Below are 21,943 nucleotides of genomic sequence, written 5' to 3'. Positions count from 1 at the left end.
CTACTTTACCTCTTTCAGTCCAAAGATCACAGTCAAATTTACGTCTGATGATAACTGGAGGACCATTAACAATCTTACTATCTTCTATCTGTTTTGCACTCAGCTTAAATTTTTCGATTAATTTTGAATTTTTCATTTGTAGAAGTGCCTTTTTCTTCTTTGCTACAGACACTGCATTTTGTTTTGATCTGAAAGTACATTCATCTCACTTATAATTGTAATCGCACACATGAGGGGGAGGGGGATGTTATTCCATGTGTGGCGAGGTGGCGATGGGAATGAATAAAGGCAGACAGTATGAATTATGTACTTGTGCATATATGTATATGTCTGTGTGTGTATATATATGTGTACATTGAGATGTATAGGTATGTATATTTGCGTGTTTGGACGTGTATGTATATATATGTGTATGTGAATGGGTTGGGCGCTTCTTTCATCTGTTTCCTTGCGGTACTTCGCTAACGAAGGAGACAGCGACAAAGCAAATAAAATGAATATATATACATAAACAGACAGAGACTGAGTGTAAACGAATGTGGCCTTTACTGTCTTTTCCTAGTGCTACCTCGCGCATGTCCGGGGGAGACGGTTGTCATTTCATGTGTAGCGGGGTGGCAACGGGAATGAATGAAGGCACAGTATAAATTATGTACATGTGTATATATGTATATGTCTGTGTATCTATATATATATAAAATCCCTGGGGATAGGGGAGAAAGAATACTTCCCACGTATTCCCTGCGTGTCGTAGAAGGCGACTAAAAGGGGAGGGAGCGGGTGGCTGGAAATCCTCCCCTCTCGTTTTTTTTTTAATTTTCCAAAAGATGGAACAGAGGAGGGGGCCAGGTGAGGATTTTCCCTCTGAGGCCCAGTCCTCTGTTCTTAACGCTACCTCGCAAATGCGGGAAATGGCGAATCGTATGAAAAAAAAAAAAAAAAAAAAAAATCTATATATATGTATACGCTGAAATGTATAGGTATGTATATGTGCGTGTGTGGACGTGTATGTATATACATGTGTATGTGGGTGGGTTGGGCCATTCTTTCACCTGTTTCCTTGCGCTACCTCACTAATGCGGGAGACAGCAACAAAGCATAATAATAATTTTTTTTTTTTTGCTTTGTCGCTGTCTCCCGCATTTGCGAGGTAGCGCAAGGAAACAGACAAAAGAAATGGCCCAACCCACCCCCATACACATGTATATACATACACGTCCACACACGCAAATGTACATACCTACACAGCTTTCCATGGTTTACCCCAGATGCTTCACATGCCCTGATTCAATCCACTGACAGCACGTCAACCCCGGTATACCACATCGATCCAATTCATTCTATTCCTTGCCCTCCTTTCACCCTCCAGCATGTTCAGGCCCCGATCACTCAAAATCTTTTTCACTCCATCTTTCCACCTCCAATTTGGTCTCCCACTTCTCCTTGTTCCCTCCACCTCCAACACATATATCCTCTTGGTCAATCTTTCCTCACTCATTCTCTCCATGTGCCCAAAGCATTTCAAAACACCCTCTTCTGCTCTCTCAACCACGCTCTTTTTATTTCCACACATCTCTTTTACATTTACGTTACTTACTCGATCAAACCACCTCACACCACACATTGTCCTCAAACATCTCATTTCCAGCACATCCACCCTCCTGCACACATCTCTATCCATAGCCCATGCCTCGCAACCATACAATTTTTTTTTTTTTTTTTTGCTGCTACCTCGCAAATGCGGGAGACAGTGGCAAAAAAAAAAAAAAATAATAATAATAATAATAATATATATGTATGTAAAAGGTGGAGGGAACAAGGAGTGGGAGACCAAAGAGAAGGTGGAAGGATGTACTGAAACAGAATCTAAGCAATCAGGGCCTCAACATACAGACGGGTGAAAGGCATGCATGGAAGAGTGAATTGGAATGAAGTGGTATATTGAGGTCAACGTGCTGTCAATGGACTGAACCAGGGAATATGAAATGTTTGGGGTTCACTACAAATTTCTATACGATCATAAAATCTTTTATCTACATGTGGTGTCTGTGTGAGGGGCCTATAAACTAGTCCTACAGTTATTTTCTACAATGTTTATCTTTCATTTCTAGTCACAAGTCTTTTCTATAGGATTTAAATGAACTTCAACAGAGACCAGGATTCCACCACATACTTTGTTTCCCCAATCTCTAGTAAATATACTGTACCCTGAAATTGAGTATTCAGCAATGACATCTTCTGATATCTAACCAAGATTCAGAAATGGCAGTCATATCTCTTCCTTCTAATTCTACTGTCACTAACTCTGAGACTTTATTTCATATACTCTGAGCATTATCATAAAATATTTTTAGATGAAACTGAGACCTATTTGAGAGAGAGAGAGAGAGAGAGAGAGAGAGAGAGAGGGAGAGAGAGAGAGAGAGAGAGAGAATGGGTCTGCTCCAAATGTGCATGCAGACTCACTAAGAAGCTGACCAAGACATGCGGTACCTTCTTCAATCATGTCTGTCCTTTATAAACTTATCAAACTGCATGTAGAATTTTTTTTTTTTTTTTTTTGCTTTGTCGCTGTCTCCCGCGTTCGCGAGGTAGCGCAAGGAAACAGACGAAAGAAATGGCCCAACCCACCCCCATACACATGTATATACATACGTCCATACACGCAAATATACATACCTACACAGCTTTCCATGGTTTACCCCAGACGCTTCACATGCCTTGATTCAATCCACTGACAGCACGTCAACCCCGGTATACCACATCGCTCCAATTCACTCTATTCCTTGCCCTCCTTTCACCCTCCTGCATGTTCAGGCCCCGATCACACAAAATCTTTTTCACTCCATCTTTCCACCTCCAATTTGGTCTCCCTCTTCTCCTTGTTCCCTCCACCTCCGACACATATATCCTCTTGGTCAATCTTTCCTCACTCATTCTCTCCATGTGCCCAAACCATTTCAAAACACCCTCTTCTGCTCTCTCAACCACGCTCTTTTTATTTCCACACATCTCTCTTACCCTTACGTTACTTACTCGATCAAACCACCTCACACCACACATTGTCCTCAAACATCTCATTTCCAGGCACATCCATCCTCCTGCGCACAACTCAATCCATAGCCCACGACTCGCAACCATACAACATTGTTGGAACCACTATTCCTTCAAACATACCCATTTTTGCTTTCCGAGATAATGTTCTCGACTTCCACACATTCTTCAAGGCTCCCAGAATTTTCGCCCCCTCCCCCACCCTATGATCCACTTCCGCTTCCATGGTTCCATCCGCTGCCAGATCCACTCCCAGATATCTAAAACACTTCACTTCCTCCAGTTTTTCTCCATTCAAACTCACCTGCAATAAATTTAGGAACTCAACTCCTTCCTGAAAACAGAGGTTCACCTATCTATTGTAATAAATGCCATACTCAAGAGGAAGTTCCAGGCACCAATCCCAGGGAGAATTCCTGAAATCATAATATCGTTTGTTTTAACTAGAAAACACCGAATAAATGGCGATATTTCTCCAACAGCTCCTCCAATCTCTCCTTCAGTACATCATTAGTACCTTATTTATATATATATTTATTATACTTTGTCGCTGTCTCCCGCATTTGCGAGGTAGCGTAAGGAAACAGACGAAAGAAATGGCCCAACCCCCCCCATACACATGTATATACATACGTCCACACACGCAAATATACATACCTACACAGCTTTCCATGGTTTACCCCAGACGCTTCACATGCCTTGATTCAATCCACTGACAGCACGTCAACCCCGGTATACCACATCGCTCCAATTCACTCTCTTCCTGCCCTCCTTTCACCCTCCTGCATGTTCAGGCCCCGATCACACAAAATCTTTTTCACTCCATCTTTCCACCTCCAATTTGGTCTCCCTCTTCTCCTCGTTCCTTCCACCTCCGACACATATATCCTCTTGGTCAATCTTTCCTCACTCATTCTCTCCATGTGCCCAAACCATTTCAAAACACCCTCTTCTGCTCTCTCAACCACGCTCTTTTTATTTCCACACATCTCTCTTACCCTTACGTTACTTACTCGATCAAACCACCTCACACCACACATTGTCCTCAAACATCTCATTTCCAGCACATCCATCCTCCTGCACACAACTCTATCCATAGCCCACGCCTCGCAACCATACAACATTGTTGGAACCACTATTCCTTCAAACATACCCATTTTTGCTTTCCGAGATAATGTTCTCGACTTCCACACATTCTTCAAGGCTCCCAGAATTTTCGCCCCCTCCCCCACCCTATGATCCACTTCCACTTCCATGGTTCCATCCGCTGCCAGATCCACTCCCAGATATCTAAAACACTTCACTTCCTCCAGTTTTCCTCCATTCAAACTCACCTCCCAATTGACTTGACCCTCAACCCTACTGTACCTAATAACCTTGCTCTTATTCACATTTACTCTTAACTTTCTTCTTCCACACACTTTACCAAACTCAGTCACCAGCTTCTGCAGTTTCTCACATGAATCAGCCACCAGCACTGTATCATCAGCGAACAACAACTGACTCACTTCCCAAGCTCTCTCATCCCCAACAGACTTCATACTTGCCCCTCTTTCCAAAACTCTTGCATTTACCTCCCTAACAACCCCATCCATAAACAAATTAAACAACCATGGAGACATCACACACCCCTGCCGCAAACCTACATTCACTGAGAACCAATCACTTTCCTCTCTTCCTACACGTACACATGCCTTACATCCTCGATAAAAACTTTTCACTGCTTCTAACAACTTTCCTCCCACACCATATATTCTTAATACCTTCCACAGAGCATCTCTATCAACTCTATCATATGCCTTCTCCAGATCCATAAATGCTACATAGAAATCCATTTGCTTTTCTAAGTATTTCTCACATACATTCTTCAAAGCAAACACCTGATCCACACATCCTCTACCACTTCTGAAACCACACTGCTCTTCCCCAATCTGATGCTCTGTACATGCCTTCACCCTCTCAATCAATACCCTCCCATATAATTTACCAGGAATACTCAACAAACTTATACCTCTGTAATTTGAGCACTCACTCTTATCCCCTTTGCCTTTATACAATGGCACTATGCACGCATTCCGCCAATCCTCAGGCACCTCACCTTGAGTCATACATACATTAAATAACCTTACCAACCAGTCAACAATACAGTCACCCCCTTTTTTAATAAATTCCACTGCAATACCATCCAAACCTGCTGCCTTGCCGGCTTTCATTAGTACCTACATGGCAAATAAATGTATTATCATTAGTGCCACCATAAACCTCGTTTACAATGTCAGTAACATGATCTACTTTGACACCTGAAAAACAAGAACATTTACAGTGTGAAGAGTTTCTGGCACAGAATTCCTCCAGCTGTCCTTAGACAGAGTCGCATACAAGCTTTACTTTGCGTTCTGAAACTCATTTTTTTTTAATAATTGGCATCAAATGTAAATGTGTATGGGACTTTGCAACTCATCGCACTAACTGGAAGGGTTGGTTTTCCCTGGAGAGAGAAGAAAGATTACTTTGTGGTTTTTCAAGACCCGCAGTGCCATTGTCCAATGTTGATGGCTCACTCTCCAATTCTCTCAGCAGCTGGACTCGACAATGTCTTGAAAAACATCTACCTTGTGTGTTACAACAGTTATTCTAGCAATAGCAGCAGCTAGCTTTTCCTTAAGGTCTATCTGTCCATGCAAAACCTGCTAAACAAAGGAATTGTTAGATCATTGTTAAACTGAACACCACACTTCCCACTGCATTCAGAACACTGCTGACCTGCTGGAATGCCAAAAAGTAAACAGAAATTACATATTACAGGATAAATAAAGCTCATTAAAAAAAAGTCATAGAAAAGACACTACCTTGTAAGTTAGGCTTATGAAAGTTCCACGTTCCCTAAAATCTGAGTAGTTTCCCAAGCACATGCAAGGAGTATTCTTATCTTTCTTTTACTTCACAATCTATACCATTTTTTAGCACTACAGCATGATATACACCTACCTCAACACATCCAAAAACATGAACAAGTTCTACTTGAAAGTATGCTGTGACAGAACACTGAAAAATCACAACAAAAAGGATATTAGATCCACTCCAGTAAATTTTTCTGTGAAGCAAAGATAGGTACAAATTTAAATGTTACTTACATAGGCAAAACTTTTTTACATAAATAAATGTACAATAACTTTCTTTTTACTAAAATACTAACACAAATACAGTACCACAATTTTTTTTTATTCTACAATACTACAATGCTCATGTATGAACATCTGGCACTCTAGACATTTTTGGGTGACAGACATGCATCATATTTTTCTGTGTGACAGTAGGCTCCAATATACATCTATCAGCAACTGATGAGAGCAAATATCAGCTGAGATTACGAAAAGCAGGAAATGTTGAATCATAATGTGACAATGGGAGCAATCCTAGGAGGATAATCATAGATGGAACCAGTACAGGAATTAATAAAAATAAATACAAAATATTACAAATACCAGCTACAGAATGAAAGTGAGTGGGTATGACCTTACTGTATCTATTCCTGGTGCTACCTTGCTAATGCAGGAAATGGCAATCAAGTATGAAAAAATAAAACAAAGAAAAATGATGCTGATCTATGGGATGAAAAAGCTGGTGTGGTAACAGGTATCTTGTCAGCATGTCATCCTATAAAATTCTGGACTGTACAACAGCTGGGAGGAATAAGCCAAGGATGTTATCCCTAAGGCAGCTACCTGAAGGTAGGCCTGAAACAAGAAAGCCACCACTACCTTGACTGAATAGACAGCAAAGGATGGAAAAGGCCAATGCTTCCTCAACAGAAAATTGAGGATTGGAAAGTTCAAACCCTAATTTATCAAGAGTGTCATGAACATTTCATACTCATAGGACAGACTGCAGAGGATATGGCATGAAAAACATACTAACACACTTGAGCAGGAAAAAAAAAAAACACAGTAGTACTATGAAACTTATCGGGTAGAAATGCAGGAATATAAAACAATCAGAAGTAAAGAGACTAAGGGTGAATGCTTTTCATACTTACTGTGGCTTATGTGGAGGCTTAGCTCCTTGAAGACCACTGATAAACTGGTGACTCTTTAGAGTCTTCGCTTGAACCTTCTTTCTACTTGGTTTCAATCCAACATTTTTCTTATTTCCACTGCTTCCAGGTTCCCCAGGCACTTTATCCAAAAAGAACTCTAATCTACATTCTGAATAAGAGGAAATATGACATGTCATTAAATATTCCATATCATTGGAAACAAGCTAATGCTGTAAGAAAATTGTAATGAAGTACGTCTATTGTATAATAAAATGTGGATATCCTGGGGACAGATTCTAACTTATAGCAATTCAACTCAAAACTGAACAGTATACAAAATTCTTGTCTAAGCAATAGGCACCTCCAGGGCAATTTAGTAAAATGTTTCAAAACACTTAAAATGATTCGACTATGTTGATATTGAGCTTTTCTTTATAGCAGCACCAGCTTTACCAATGAGAAGGAATGGAATAAAACTTAGAGATCACCCAGTTAATCTGTACTTTTTTACCGATATTATTGATGCATGGAATAAGCTCCCAGAAAAAGTTCAGAGCAATACCCTTAATATCTTTGAAATTTGGCTTGATAATCACCTGTCACTACCCAGTATGGAATAATTAATTCAATTAGTCATCATAGCAGTGGTATATGATGCTATTTTCTCAACCATTGATCTCTCCCTGGGCAATTAATTCAATTAGTCATCATAGCAGTGGTATATGATGCTATTTTCTCAACCAATGATCTCTCCCTGGGCATGCTGTGGTATCATACTAACACTGATTAACCCATGTCACCTGCTTTAAAAGAGTAATTAAGAATTACTGTATCATTCTTCAACATCAGAAATAACATAGGCATGGTAAGTCGAAAGGCTGGAGCTCAAGTTTATCCTTAGTACTGTCTAAATAGCATTGTCTATATAATAAAAAGTGAAGGGATGCATGACATTCATGTTCATTCGGTATTTTTTCTACCTGTTTTCTTGCCGGCGTGTGCCAGAGGGTGTAGAGTGAGGGGAGAGAACCTTTGCTTTGCATTCCTTTCCTTCTACTACTTACAAGGGGGCCTTTTTTTTTTTTTTTTTCTCTCTGCATTACGACCAGACCAACTCACTTGGACCTTGGGTCTGTGTATCTAAAGTTTAAGTTATTTTCAAAAGCAAGATAATCATTGTATGGTGCAATACAAAATAAATATCATTTCCTTCTATTCAAATATTCCACTAGATATTTTTTGTTCCTGACCAACATTTTTTCATACATGCTTACATTTTCCCACTTCAGTGCTAGGAACAGATGAAGAAAGGCCACATTCGCTCACATCCAAGCTCTAGCTGTCATGCGCAATCTACCAAAACCACATCCCCCTATCCAAAACTAGGCCCCACAGGCCTTTTCATACTTTCCCCTGACTGCTTCACATGTCCTGATTCAGTACAATGACAGCAAGTATACCACAGCATTCTAGTTCACTCTATCCAAGGCATGTCTTTCACCCTCCAGCATATTCAGACATCAATCAACGAAACCCTTTTTCCCTCCAACAATCAATGTGCAAACTGGTCTCTCACTTTTCCTTGTCCTCTCCACTTCTGGCTTACACATCCTCTTTGTCAACCTTTCCACTCACTTTCTCTATATGAATACCTCTTCAGCTCTCTCAACCACACTCTTCTTACTACCACACCTCTCTCTAACCCTTTTATTACTTACTAGATCAAAGCACCCGACACCACACAGCAACCTTAAAAATTTCATATTTAATGCTTCCACCCTTCCCACACCTCTTCAACTACAGCCTATGCCTTGCACCATTCAACATAACTGGGACTACTACACCTTCAAACATACCCATTTTTGCCCCTTCAGATAACAACTTCTCTTTCCATGCATTCCCCAATGCTCCCAGAACTTTCATCCCCTCACTCATCAAATTACCCACTTCTGTTTCCATGGTTCCAACTTATGATATGTCCATTCCCAGGTATTTGAAACACTTCACTTCCTCCAATTTTTCTCAAATCAAACACACACCCCATACTAACCTATTCCTCAACCCAAATGAACCTAATAACCTTGTTTTTAACCTTTATTCTCAACTTCCTCCTTTCATACATCTGGGGTTTCTCTTCTGAATCTGCCACCAATGACGTGTCATCGGCAAACAACCAACTCACTTTTCGGGCCCCATTATCCCCAACAAACTGCACAATTGACCGTCTCCAAGACTTGCATTTACCTCCCTCACCATCCCATCCATAAACAAATTAAACAGCACTGGTGACACCAAACAACCCTGACACATGCCAATCTTCACCTGGAACCGACCAATCTCTTCCTACTTGCACCCATGCCTTACACCCTAGAGAAAAACTTTTCACTTTTCCAGCAGATTTTCTCTCACACCATATATTCCTTTGACCTCTACAAGGAATCTCTAACAACCCTACCATATACTTTCTCGAAATCCATAAATACCACATGAAAATCCTCCTTTTTCCTTAAGTATTTCTCACACATTCTTTATAAAGTAATCAGTTAGCCTGCACATCTACCAATTCTGAAATCACACTGTTTTCCCCAGTCTGATGCTCTGTCCATGCCTTCACCCTCTCACTTACCACTCCTTCAGACAACTTACTACACTTAACAAATTAATACCTCTGTAGTGTGAATACTCACTTTTGTCCCCCTTGCCTTTATATAGTGGCACTATACTTGCATTCCACCAATCCTCAGGCTCTTCACGGTCCAAACATGCAATGAAAATCTCAACTTAGGAATCAGCAACACACTCATCCAGCCGCCTTGCCACGTTTCATCTTATGCAAAACTTTCATAACCTCTACCACCTTCATCAACCCACTTTCTATAACTCATTCACTTTGCATATCTCCCTGAATCATACACCCTATATCTGCTAGCCTATCATTACAAACATTCAGCAGTCCCTCAAAATAATCATTCCATCTCCTCCTCACTACCTGTTACCACTTCCCCATTTGCTCCTTCACTGACAATCCCGTTTGTTCTTGTTTTCTCATACTATTAACAACATTCCAAAACATCTCCATATTGTCCCTAAAGTCTACTGATACTCGCTCACCCAAATTCTCATTTGCCCTTTTGTTTAACCCTTGCACCTTCCTCTTCATCTCCTGCCACTTTCTCTTCTTTATCTTCCAATCATTTGCACTCCTTCCATGTAAGTACAGCCTACATAACTCTCGTTTCTCTTTCACTAAAACATTTACTTTGTAATCCCTCCACTTACTACCCTTTCTCACCTGCTATCTCCCACCTTATAAATGCAACATGCTTCTTTTGCATTCTCACCTGCTCCCCTTGTTTCATTTGCTATTACGTTCTCACATTCAACACTCAATCTCTCCTGCCCAACTTTGTTTACTCTCACCTTCTTCCAGAAAGCACTTAATCTCTCCTTGTATTTCTTTGTATAAGTCACTTTTCCAAGCTCACTTACTTCTACCACTCTTTTCTCACCCATATCTTGCTCTTTTCCAAGAACCTCTGCAAATCTTCATCACCCACAAAGTAATGATCTATCATTAAACAATCCTTTAAAATACTCACTCCATCACTATCTGATGTGATATCACTTCCCCCTTGCCTCCTTCTCTGATGTTCCCATTTGTTCTCTCATCTTTCGCATATTATCTAACTCATTCCAAAATATCTTTTTATTCTCCCTAAAGTTTAACGATACTCTCTCACCCTAATTCTCATTTGCCCTCTTTTTCAACACTTGCACCTTCCTCTTGACCTCTTGCCACTTTTTCTCTTACATATCTCCCAGTTATCCCTGGGGATAGGAGAGAAAGAATACTTCACAAGCATTCCCCGCGTGAGGTGGTTTGATCGAATAAGTAATGAAAGGGTAAGAGAGATGAGTTGTAATAAAAAGAGTGCAATTGAGAGAGAAGAGGGTGTGTTGAAATGGTTTGGACACATGGAGAGAATGAGTGAGGAAAGATTAACAAAGAGGATACATGTGTCATAGGTGGAGGGAAGAAGGAGACACAAGAAACCAAAATGGAGGTGGAAGGATGGAATGAAAAAGATTTTGAGCAATTGGGCCTGAATATACAGGAGGGTGTAAGGCATGCAAGGAATAGAGTGAATTGGAAGGATGTGGTATACTGGGGGTTGACGTGCTGTCAATGGATTGAACCAGGGCTGTGAAGTGTCTGGGTAAACCATGGAAAGTTTTGTGGGACCTGGATGTAGAAAGGGAGCTGTGGTTTCGGTGCATTACACATGACAGCTAAAGACAGTGTGAATGAATGTGGCCTTTTTTTTTTGTCTTTCTCTAGCACTACCTCACTGGAGTGTGTGTGTGTATATGGGTGGGTGGGTTTGGAAGGGGGGGATGCTATTATGCTATTTCATGTGTGGCAGGAATGGATGAAGGCAGCAAGTATGAATATGTACATGTGTATATATGTATATGTTGAAATGTATAAGCATGTATGTATGTGTGTGTGGGTGTTTATGTATATACATATGTATGTGGGTGGGTGGGGCCATTCTTTCGTCTGTTTCCTTGCGCTACCTCGCTAATGCGGAAGACAGCAACTAAGTACAATAAAGAAATAAAATAAAATATACCATGGAAAATTTTGTGAGGCCTGGATGTGGAAAGGGAGCTATGGTTTCAGTGCATTACACATGATAGCTAGGTACTGAGTGTGAACAAATAATGCCTTTCTTGTCTTTGTTGCTGTCTCCCTCGTTAGCGAGGTAGCGAAAGGAAACAGACGAAAGAACAGCCCAACCCACCCACATACACACGTATATACATACACGTCCAAACACGCAAATATACATACCTATACATCTCAACGTATACATATATATACACGCACAGACATATACATATATACACATGTACATAATTCATACTATCTGCATTTATTCATTCCCACTGCCACCCTGCCACACGAAATAACAACCCCCTCCCCCTGCATGTGCACGAGGTAGCACTAGGAAAAAACAAAGGCCACATTCGTTCACACTCAGTCTCTAGCTGTTATGTAATAATGCACCAAAACCACAGCTCCTGTTCCACATCCAGGCCCCACACAACTTTCCATGGTTTACCCCAGACGCTTCACATGCCCTGGTTCAATCCATTGACAGCACGTTGACCGGGTATACCACATCGTTCCAATTCACTCTAGTCCTTGTACGCCTTTCACCCTCCTGCATGTTCAAACCCCGATCACTCAAAATCTTTTTCACTCCATCTTTCCACCTCCAATTTGGTCTCCCACTTCTCTTTCCCTCCACCTCTGACACATATATCCTTTTGGTCAATCTTTCCTCACTCTTTCTCTCCATGTGACCAAACCACTTCAAAATACCCTCTTCTGCTCTCTCAACCACGCTCTTTTTATTTCCACACATCTCTCTTACCCTTACATTACTTACTCGATCAAACCACCTCACACCACATATTGTCCTTAAACATCTCATTTCCACCACATCCACCCTCCTGCGCACAACTCAATCCATAGCCCACGCCTCGCAACCATATAACATTGTTGGAACCACTATTCCTTCAAACATACCCATTTTTGCTTTCCGAGATAATGTTCTCAACTTCCACACATTCTTCAAGGCTCCCAGAATTTTTGCTCCCTCCCACACCCTATGATTCACTTACGCTTCCATGGTTCCATCCGCTGCCAAATCCACTCCCAGATATCTAAAACACTTCACTTCCTCCAGTTTTTCTCCATTCCAACTTACCTCCTAATTGACTTGACCCTCAACCCTATTGTACCTAATAACCTTGCTCTTATTAATATTTACTCTCAACTTTCTTCTTTCACACACTTTACCAAACTCAGTCACCACCTTCTGCAGTTTCTCACATGAATCAACCACCAGCGCTGTATCATCAGCGAACAACAACTGACTCACTTCCCAAGCTCTCTCATCCACAACAGACTGCATACTTGCCCCTCTTTCCAAAACTCTTGCATTCACCTCCCTAACAACCCCAACCATAAACAAATTAAACAACCATGGAGACATCACACACCCCTGCCACAAACCTACATTCACTGAGAACCAATCACTTGTGTATGAATGTATATATGTGTGCATATGAGTGGATGGGGCTTCATGTGTTTCCTTATGCTACCTTGCTGACATGGGAAATGGCGATCAAGTATGATAATAATAATAATAATAATAATAATAATAATAATAATAATAATAATAATAATATACATGTACAGTGTCCACAAAACCTCACCTGTCTCTCCATACATTTTCCACAAAGAAAAACTCACCTGCCTCTCCATACATTTTCAAAGGCAATGTCACACTTATATTACGTTGTCATCTTTGCTTTGACCTTAATTACCATCTGCAGATGTCTGTGTATGGAACTGGCAAGGTTCCTGAAGTATTTTAGACTAATGTTTTGAATCCCTAGGGTCTTGGTCTTCTGAATAATGCAAGGCACTGAATATCTGTAGCAGGAAGCACCCTGATCATGTATTCTGACCACCCAGTGTACCTGCAAATCTCAGGAGTATGCAAATCATCTTGCTTGAAGGTGAGAATTTGTGCTTTCTCCTCATCACAGGTGAAAGAAACATCAACATCCACAAGCAAAAATCACAAAATGAAGGGGCAACCTAGAAGAGTAGAGAATGAACACTGTTCCCTCAAGATAGTCTGAGGCACACTGAGGCAGGTTGCCAGCTCACACACCTCTAGAAACAAAAGTGTGAGCGACCAGATCTATAATAATTTCACTCTGAGAGCATCATATGCTTGTACCCAAATTAAACATTAGCAGTGTGTTGCCTTTGAAAATTCAAGGGGGGAAAACATTGTTTTCTGCAGAAATGGTAAATATACACACTGACAGTAAGATAGATATACTGTAATGTCCATTGTACTGTATATAATATTTTCATATAATAAATACTTTACTTAAAGAATCCTACCTTCATCCTTGGAGTGTGCTCCAGAAGAACCATCTCCAAGATCCAAAAAGAGCAACTCTGAATCCCTTTTCTCTTCTAAGGGTCCTCTGCAGAACACAAAAGAAATTAACTTGCTCAGTAACTACCTTAATTGGAACTAATGCTTTGCTAACTCAAATATATAAAGAGATGAGAGTCATTATTCAAGTATACTTGTTCCTAATGCAAAAATCTCATTATTCCACAAAGTAAGAGATCATGATCAATATTGTTTTATATTCAAGAGTAATAAAAACAAGCCACATATCCTGAAATCAACAACTCATTTACCTGAACTTCAGAGAGAAAGGTAGGAGGTGGGCAGACTAGAAAAGGAAGTGAATTGTGGGATGAAGAAGTAAGATTGTTTGTGAAAGAGAAGAAAGAGGCGTTTGAACGAATCTTGCTGGAAAGTAGTGCAAAACACTGGGAGATGTATTTAAAGTGGCAGAAGGTCAAAAAAGGTGCAAATGGTGAAAAAGAGGGCAAATGAGAGTTGGGGTGAGAGAGTATCATTAAATTTTAGAAAGAATAAAAAGATGTTTTAGAAGGAGGTCAATAAATTGTGTAAGACAAGAGAACAAATGGGAACATCAGAGAAGGGGGGCAAATGGGGAGGTAATACCAAGTAGCGATGAAGTAAGAAGGAGATGGAGTGAGTATTTTGAAGGTCTGTTGAATGTGTTTGATGATAAGAGTGGCAGATATGAGGTGTTTCAGTCAGGATGGTGTGCAAAGTGAGAGGGTCAGGGAGAATGGTTTGCTGAACAGAGAAGAGGTAGTGAAAGCTATGCGGAAGATGAAAGCTGGCAAGGCGGTGAGTTTGGAAGGTACTGCAGTGGAATCTATAAAAAAAAAGGGGGGGTGTTACTGATTGGTTGATAAGGATGTTCAATGCATGTATGGATCATGGTGAGGTGCCGGAGGATTGGTGGAAAGCATGCGTAGTGCCATTGTAAAAAGGCAAAGGGGATAAGGTTGAGTGTTCAAATTACAGAGGCATGTTTGTTGATTATTCCTGGGATATTATATGGGACGGTAATGACTAAGAGTAAAGGCATGTACAGAGCACCATACTGGGGAAAAGCAGTGTCGTTTCAGAAGAGGTGGAGAATGTGTGGATAAGGTGTTTGCTTTGAAGAATGTATGAGAAATACTTAGAAAAACAGATGGATTTGTATGCAGCATTTATGGATATGGAAAGGCATATGATAAGGTGGATATAGATGCTTTGTGGAAGGTTTTAAGAGTATATGAGGTGGGAGGTAAGTTGCTAGAAGCAGCAAAAAAGTTTTACCAAGGATGTAAGGCATGTGTATGAGTAAGAAGAGATGAAAGTGATTGGTTTCCAATGAATGTTGGTTTGCGTGATGTCTCCATGGGTGTTTAAGTTGTTTATGGATGGGGTGGTTAGGGAGGTGAATGCAAGAGTTTTGGAGAGAGGGGCAAGTATGCAATCTGTTTTGGATGAGAGGGCTTAGGAAGTGAGTCAGTTGTTATTCACAGATGATACAGCACTGGTGGCTGATTCGGGTGAGAAATTGCAGAAGTTGGTGACTGAGCTTGGTAAAGTGTGTGAAAGTAGAAAGCTGCGAGTAAACGTGAATTAGAGCAAGGTTAATAGGTTCAGTAGGGTTGAGGGATAAGTTAACTGAGAAATAAGTTTGAATGGAGAAAAACTGGAGGAAGGGAAGTGTTTTAGATATCTGGGAGTGGACTTGGCAGCAGATGGAACCATGGAAGAGGAAGTGAGTCACTGGGTTGGGGGACAGAGGGAAGGTTCTGGGAGCATTGAAGAATGTGTGGAAGGTGAGAACATTATCTCGATGTGAGTTGGAAATGAAATGTCTGAGGACAATATGTGGTGAGGTGGTTTGATTGAGTGTAAGTAATGAGAGGGTAAGAGAGATGCGAGGGAATCAAGTGTGGTTGAAAGAGCGGAAGAGGGTGTGTTCAGACACATGAAGCGAATGAGTGAGGAGAGATTGACAATGAGGATATGTGTGTCAGAGGTGGAGGGAAGAAGGAGAAGCGGGAGACCAAAGTGGAGGTGGAAGGATGAAGTGAAAATGATTTTGAGCGATCGGGGCCTGAACATACAGGAGGGTGAAAGGTGTGGAAGGAATAGAGTGAATTGGAACAATGTGATTTACTGGGGTTGACGTGCTGTCAATGGATTGAACCAGGGAATGTGAAGCGTCTTGGGTAAACCATGAAAAGTTTTGTGGGGCCTGGATGTGGAAAGGGAACTGTGGTTTCGGTGCATTACACAAGACAGCTAGAGACTGAGTGTGAATGAATGTGGCCGTTTTCGTCTGTTCCTGGTGCTGCCTGAGCGAAGATTTGCAAACTGTAGACTGAGTGTAGATTTGCAAAAGGTGTGAGCAAATGATGTGAGGAATAGGTGAGGAATGGGATGTATTTAGGGAAGCAGTGATGGCTTGCACAACAGATGCATGTGGCATGAGAAAAGTGGGAGGTGGGCAGATTGAAAAGGGTAGGGAGTGGTAGGATGAAGAAATGTCATCAGTGAAAGAGAAAAGAGGTGTTTGGATGGTACTTCCAAGGAAAGGGTGCAAGTGACTGGGAGATATATATATACATGTACATATACATACTTGCTTGCCTTTGTCCATTCCTGGCACTACCCTGCTCCACAGGAAACAGCATCGCTATCCCCTGCTTCAGCATGGTAGCACCAGGAAAAACAGAGAAAAAAGGCCACATTTGTTCTCACTCAGTCTCTAGCTGTCATGTGTAATGTACCAAAAGCACAGCTCCTTCCTTGTAAATATCATCCAAACGCCTCTCTTTTCTCCAACCTTTCTCATGCCACATGCATCTTTTGCATACGCCATCACCGCTTCCCTAAATACATCCCATTCCTCACTCACTCCTCTGATCACTTGCTCTCACCTTTGGCCATTCTACACTCATTCTCTCCTGGTACTTCCTCACACAAGTCTCCTTTCCAAACTCACTCACTTTCACCACTCTCACAGAAGCAGGGGGTAGCGATGCTGTTTCCTGTGGGGCATGGTAGCACCAGGAATGGATGTATATGTATGTAAATGTGCATGTATGGGTGTTTATGTATATATATGTGTATATGAGTGGATGGGCCATTATCTATTATACTTGATTGCTGTTTCCCACATCAGTGAGGTAAAGCCAGGAAATAGACAAAAAGTCAACATTCGTTCACACTCAGTCTCTAGCTGCCATACGTAATGCAACAAAACCACAGCTCCCTATCCATATCCAGGCCCCACAGAAGAAAGCTTTCCATGGTTTACCCCAGACACTTCACATGCCCTGGAACAGTCCATTGACAGCACGTTGACAACAGTATACCACATCATTCCATTCCCTGCACACCTTTCACCCTCCTGTATGTTCAGGCCCCAATTGCTCAAAATCTTTTTCACTCCATCCTTCCACCTCAAATTTTGTCTCCTGCTTCTCCTTGTTCCCTCCACCTTTGACACATATATCCTCTTTGTCAATCTTTCCTGACTCATTCTCTCCATATGTCCAAACCATTTCAACACACCCTCTTCTACTCTCAACCATACTCTTTTTATTTCCACACATCTCTCTTACCGTTACATTACTTACTCGATCAAACCACCTTGCACCACATACTGTCCTCAAACATTTTATTTCCACACATCTCTCTTACCCTTACATTACTTACTCGATCAAACCACCTCGCACCACATACTGTCCTCAAACATTTTATTTCCAACATATCTACCCTTCTCCACACAACCCTATCCATAGCCCATGCCTCACAACCATATAACATTGTTGGGACTATTATTCCTTCAAACAAACCAATATTTGCTCTTCAAGATAACATTCTCTCCTTCCACACATTCTTCATCGCTCCCACAAACACCCACTCCCCCACCCTGTGATTCACTTCTGTTAAAGAAATTGACAGTATATTATGGAACACTGTTAAAGAAGAGTATTAAAAATGAAATTAAGGGAAAATTGGAAAATGGATGAAGGAATCTGTTATTAGAAAATTCAAAGTAGTTGCACTAAGATGTGCTTTCAGGTGTCCCACAGGGAATGGTATTACCTATGAAATCATCATATTTGGCACAGATAAGAACAATAAAAAGAATACAGTCAAGAGCTCTGCTGATAACACAAGAGTACAACAATAGAAAAGGTGGGAGAAAAGGAATTTTGTGGAATTCGTCAAAGAGAGTTCTAAACAAACAAGTTAAGGATAAGTCTAGAGTATTTCAGTACCTGGATACAAAGGTCCTAGAGAAAACAAAACAGAAAGCAAACATCAAAAGCTTAAGAATAATCATAAATGAAATTAAGGAACACACCAAGAGTATGATGGTCTCCACCAGGATAATAAGTGACAATATTAGTATAAATAGAGAAAGGAAAGTAATAATGAAAATGTTTAATGCATACAAAGGAAAACTGAATACTGCTGTGCTGTATGGTCAACAGCTAAGCAAAGCAAAGCAAAGTAAACAAATTTCAGAGAATGCAAAAAATACTTTATGTCATATACGTGGACAAGAGACAATCACGAAAGACTGAAAGAGCTTGATCTTTATGCTGCAGTTAAGAGAGATGCATAAAAAGATGATAATGTATGTCTTGCAACAAACAGAAGGTATAGAGTACCATCCTAAACTGAAAGCAATTCAGCAAAGCAGGTGGAAAATCCATCATTTCAAGGGTAATACCCAGCTAAAATCATATCAAAAAGGAACCAAACAAAAATATACGAGGGCACTTGAAAATTTATCTAATGTAGTAACAGAAGGATGAAAGATTCAAAAGAAAGTTAAACTGAAATTCCCAATGGAGCAAGAGATGACCCCTCATATTACCAGAGAAGTGAAGACAGACTGCACCCATAATGGTAGCAGCTCCCATCACATCAATCCTCTATATAGTTAACATGTACTTGACACATCAAATGGATGATAACGATTTACCTTTGATCAAACACTAATATCAACTGTGCCGACTACTATAGCCACCAAGCCATTTCCAACTGGCATATTGGGCTCAGAACAGCTTTTCCTCAACAACAAATATTACGGTCCTCACCCGAATCTTTCTTCTCTTCTTTCATTATCCAACGCCTCTTCTGCCTCGGATATATTCGTCTTTTTTCTCCATGCTTTCTTCCTATTCTTATTAAACCTTTTTCGTTTCTTGGGAAGGACCTGATCTACCACGTTGAACACCATGTGGCCGGCTATGTGTTTACTCACACTCCATCCCTCCCTCTACATTCCTGCTACATTTATGAAATAATAACATTACCTTACAATACATTAGTTTACTTTCATATAATTATGTCAATCTAAAAACAAAATATTTTTTTTATCATCTGCAGAGGATATGTGCAAGGTTAACAGATCATATATGACTTTCCAAAGGTATCCAATTTAGCCGAATTATTACCATCTTATCGTTGATGCGTCGTGGCTGAAATCTTCATTCTAGAATTTTATTCTTAATTTGATACAATAATTATATCTTATGATCTTATAACCAGCTAAGTATTCTTTCCTGTTCTTTTATTTCAATTGTTTTATTTTATGACTTTTTTTTAGAATCATTCTGTATTTACTCTCCACTGTAAATGGATAAAAAACAAATATGGGACAAACAAAAATCTCTTAGAACAATTTTGTGGAAGGAAAAACAAAAATATTTTGTAAAATATGGATTTGTACTGCCACTGAAAAAACTTATACCCCCCCCCCCCCCCACACATACACAATATCAGGTACAATAGGGTTGAGGATCAAGTCAATTGGGAGGTAAGTTTGAATGGAGAAAAACTGGAGGAAGTAAAGTGTTTTAGATATCTGGGAGTGGATCTGGCAGCGGATGGAACCATGGAAGCGGAAGTGAATCATAGGGTGGGGGAGGGGGCGAAGGTTCTGAGGGCCTTGAAGAATGTGTGGAAGGCGAGAACATTATCTCGGAAAGCAAAAATGGGTATGTTTGAAGGAATAGTGGTTCCAACAATGTTATATGGTTGCGAGGCGTGGACTATGGATAGAGCTGTGCGGAGGAGGATGGATGTGCTGGAAATGAGATGTTTGAGGACAATATGAGTTGTGAGGTGGTTTGATCCACTGAGTGATGAAAGGGTAAGAGAGATGTGTGGTAATAAAAAGAATGTGGTTGAGAGAGCAGAAGAGGGTGTTTTGAAATGGTTTGGTCACATGGAGAGAATGAGTGAGGAAAGATTGACCAAGAGGATATATGTGTCGGAGGTGGAGGGAACGAGAAGTGGGAGACCAGATTGGAGGTGGAAAGATGGAGTGAAAAAGATTTTGAGTGATCGGGGCCTGAACATGCAGGAGGGTGAAAGGCGTGCAAGGACTAGAGTGAATTAGAACGATGTGGTATACCGGGGTCAACGTGCTGTCAGTGGATTGAACCAGGGCATGTGAAGCGTCTGGGGTAAACCATGGAAAGTTTTGTGTGGCCTGGATGTGGAAAGGGAGCTGTGGTTTCGGTGCATCATACATGACATCTAGAGACTGAGTGTGAACGAATGTGGCCTTTGTTGTCTTTTCCTAGCGCTACCTCGCGCACATGCGTGGGGGACGGTGGACGTGTATGTACATATATGTGTATGTGGGTGGGTTGGGCCATTCTTTCGTCTGTTTCCTTGCGCTCCCTCGCTGACGCGGGAGACAGCGACAAAGTATAATGATAATAATAATAATAGCGATATATATATATATATATATATATATATATATATATATATATTTATTTATTTTGCTTTGTCGCTGTCTCCCGCGTTTGCGAGGTAGCGCAAGGAAACAGACGAAAGAAATGGCCCAACCCACCCCCATACACAATGTATACACACATACGTCCACACACGCAAATATACATACCTATACATCTCAATGTACACATATATATACATACACAGACACATACATATATATACCCATGCACACAATTCACACTGTCTGCCCTCATTCACTCCCATCGCCACCTCGCCACACATGGAATACCATCCCCCTCCCCCCTCATGTGTGCGAGGTAGCACTAGGAAAAGACAACAAAGACCCCATTCGTTCACACTCAGTCTCTAGCTGTCACGCAATAATGCCCGAAACCACAGCTCCCTTTCCACATATAGGCCCCACACAACTTTCCATGGTTTACCCCACACGCTTCACATGCCCTGATTCAATCCATTGACAGCACGTCAACCCCGGTATACCACATCGATCCAATTCACTCTATTCCTTGCCCTCCTTTCACCCTCCTGCATGTTCAGGCCCCGATCACACAAAATCTTTTTCACTCCATCTTTCCACCTCCAATGTGGTCTCCCACTTCTCCTCGTTCCCTCCACCTCCGACACATATATCCTCTTGGTCAATCTTTCCTCACTCATTCTCTCCATGTGCCCAAACCATTTCAAAACACCCTCTTCTGCTCTCTCAACCACGCTCTTTTTATTTCCACACATCTCTCTTACCCTTACATTACTTACTTTATCAAACCACCTCACACCACACATTGTCCTCAAACATCTCATTTCCAGCGCATCCACCCTCCTGCGCACAACTCTATCCATAGCCCACGCCTCGCAACCATACAACATTGTTGGAACCACTATTCCTTCAAACATACCCATTTTTGCTTTCCGAGATAATGTTCTCGACTTCCACACATTCTTCAAGGCTCCCAGGATTTTCGCCCCCTCCCCCACCCTATGATTCACTTCCGCTTCCATGGTTTCATCCATCTGGAAGGTATTAAGAATATATGGTGTGGGAGGCAAGTTGTTAGAAGCAGTGAAAAGTTTTTAT

The 21,943-nt window shown here is 41.0% G+C and overlaps 1 protein-coding gene across 12 annotated transcripts in view; it reads right to left on the bottom strand.

Annotated features, from left to right (window-relative positions):
• Positions 1-19,386, bottom strand: part of LOC139766421 (ribosome biogenesis protein NOP53) — a 120,221-nt gene extending 100,835 nt beyond the window's left edge. For all 12 annotated transcript variants that reach the window (XM_071695094.1, XM_071695098.1, XM_071695097.1 and 9 more), the window contains exons 1-4: positions 19,194-19,386; positions 14,082-14,167; positions 7,091-7,259; positions 10-188 (exon numbers count right to left, since the gene is read on the bottom strand). In XM_071695094.1, the coding sequence (XP_071551195.1) occupies positions 10-188; positions 7,091-7,259; positions 14,082-14,167; positions 19,194-19,336 (577 nt within the window). In that variant the 5' untranslated portion in view covers positions 19,337-19,386. The remainder of the gene's footprint in view (positions 1-9; positions 189-7,090; positions 7,260-14,081; positions 14,168-19,193) is intronic.
• Positions 19,387-21,943: the final 2,557 nt, after the last annotated feature.

The sequence above is a fragment of the Panulirus ornatus genome, chromosome 57 (assembly GCF_036320965.1).
Source record: "Panulirus ornatus isolate Po-2019 chromosome 57, ASM3632096v1, whole genome shotgun sequence".
Classification (NCBI taxonomy): domain Eukaryota; kingdom Metazoa; phylum Arthropoda; class Malacostraca; order Decapoda; family Palinuridae; genus Panulirus; species Panulirus ornatus.
This window is presented reverse-complemented; position numbering and strand designations above follow the sequence as displayed.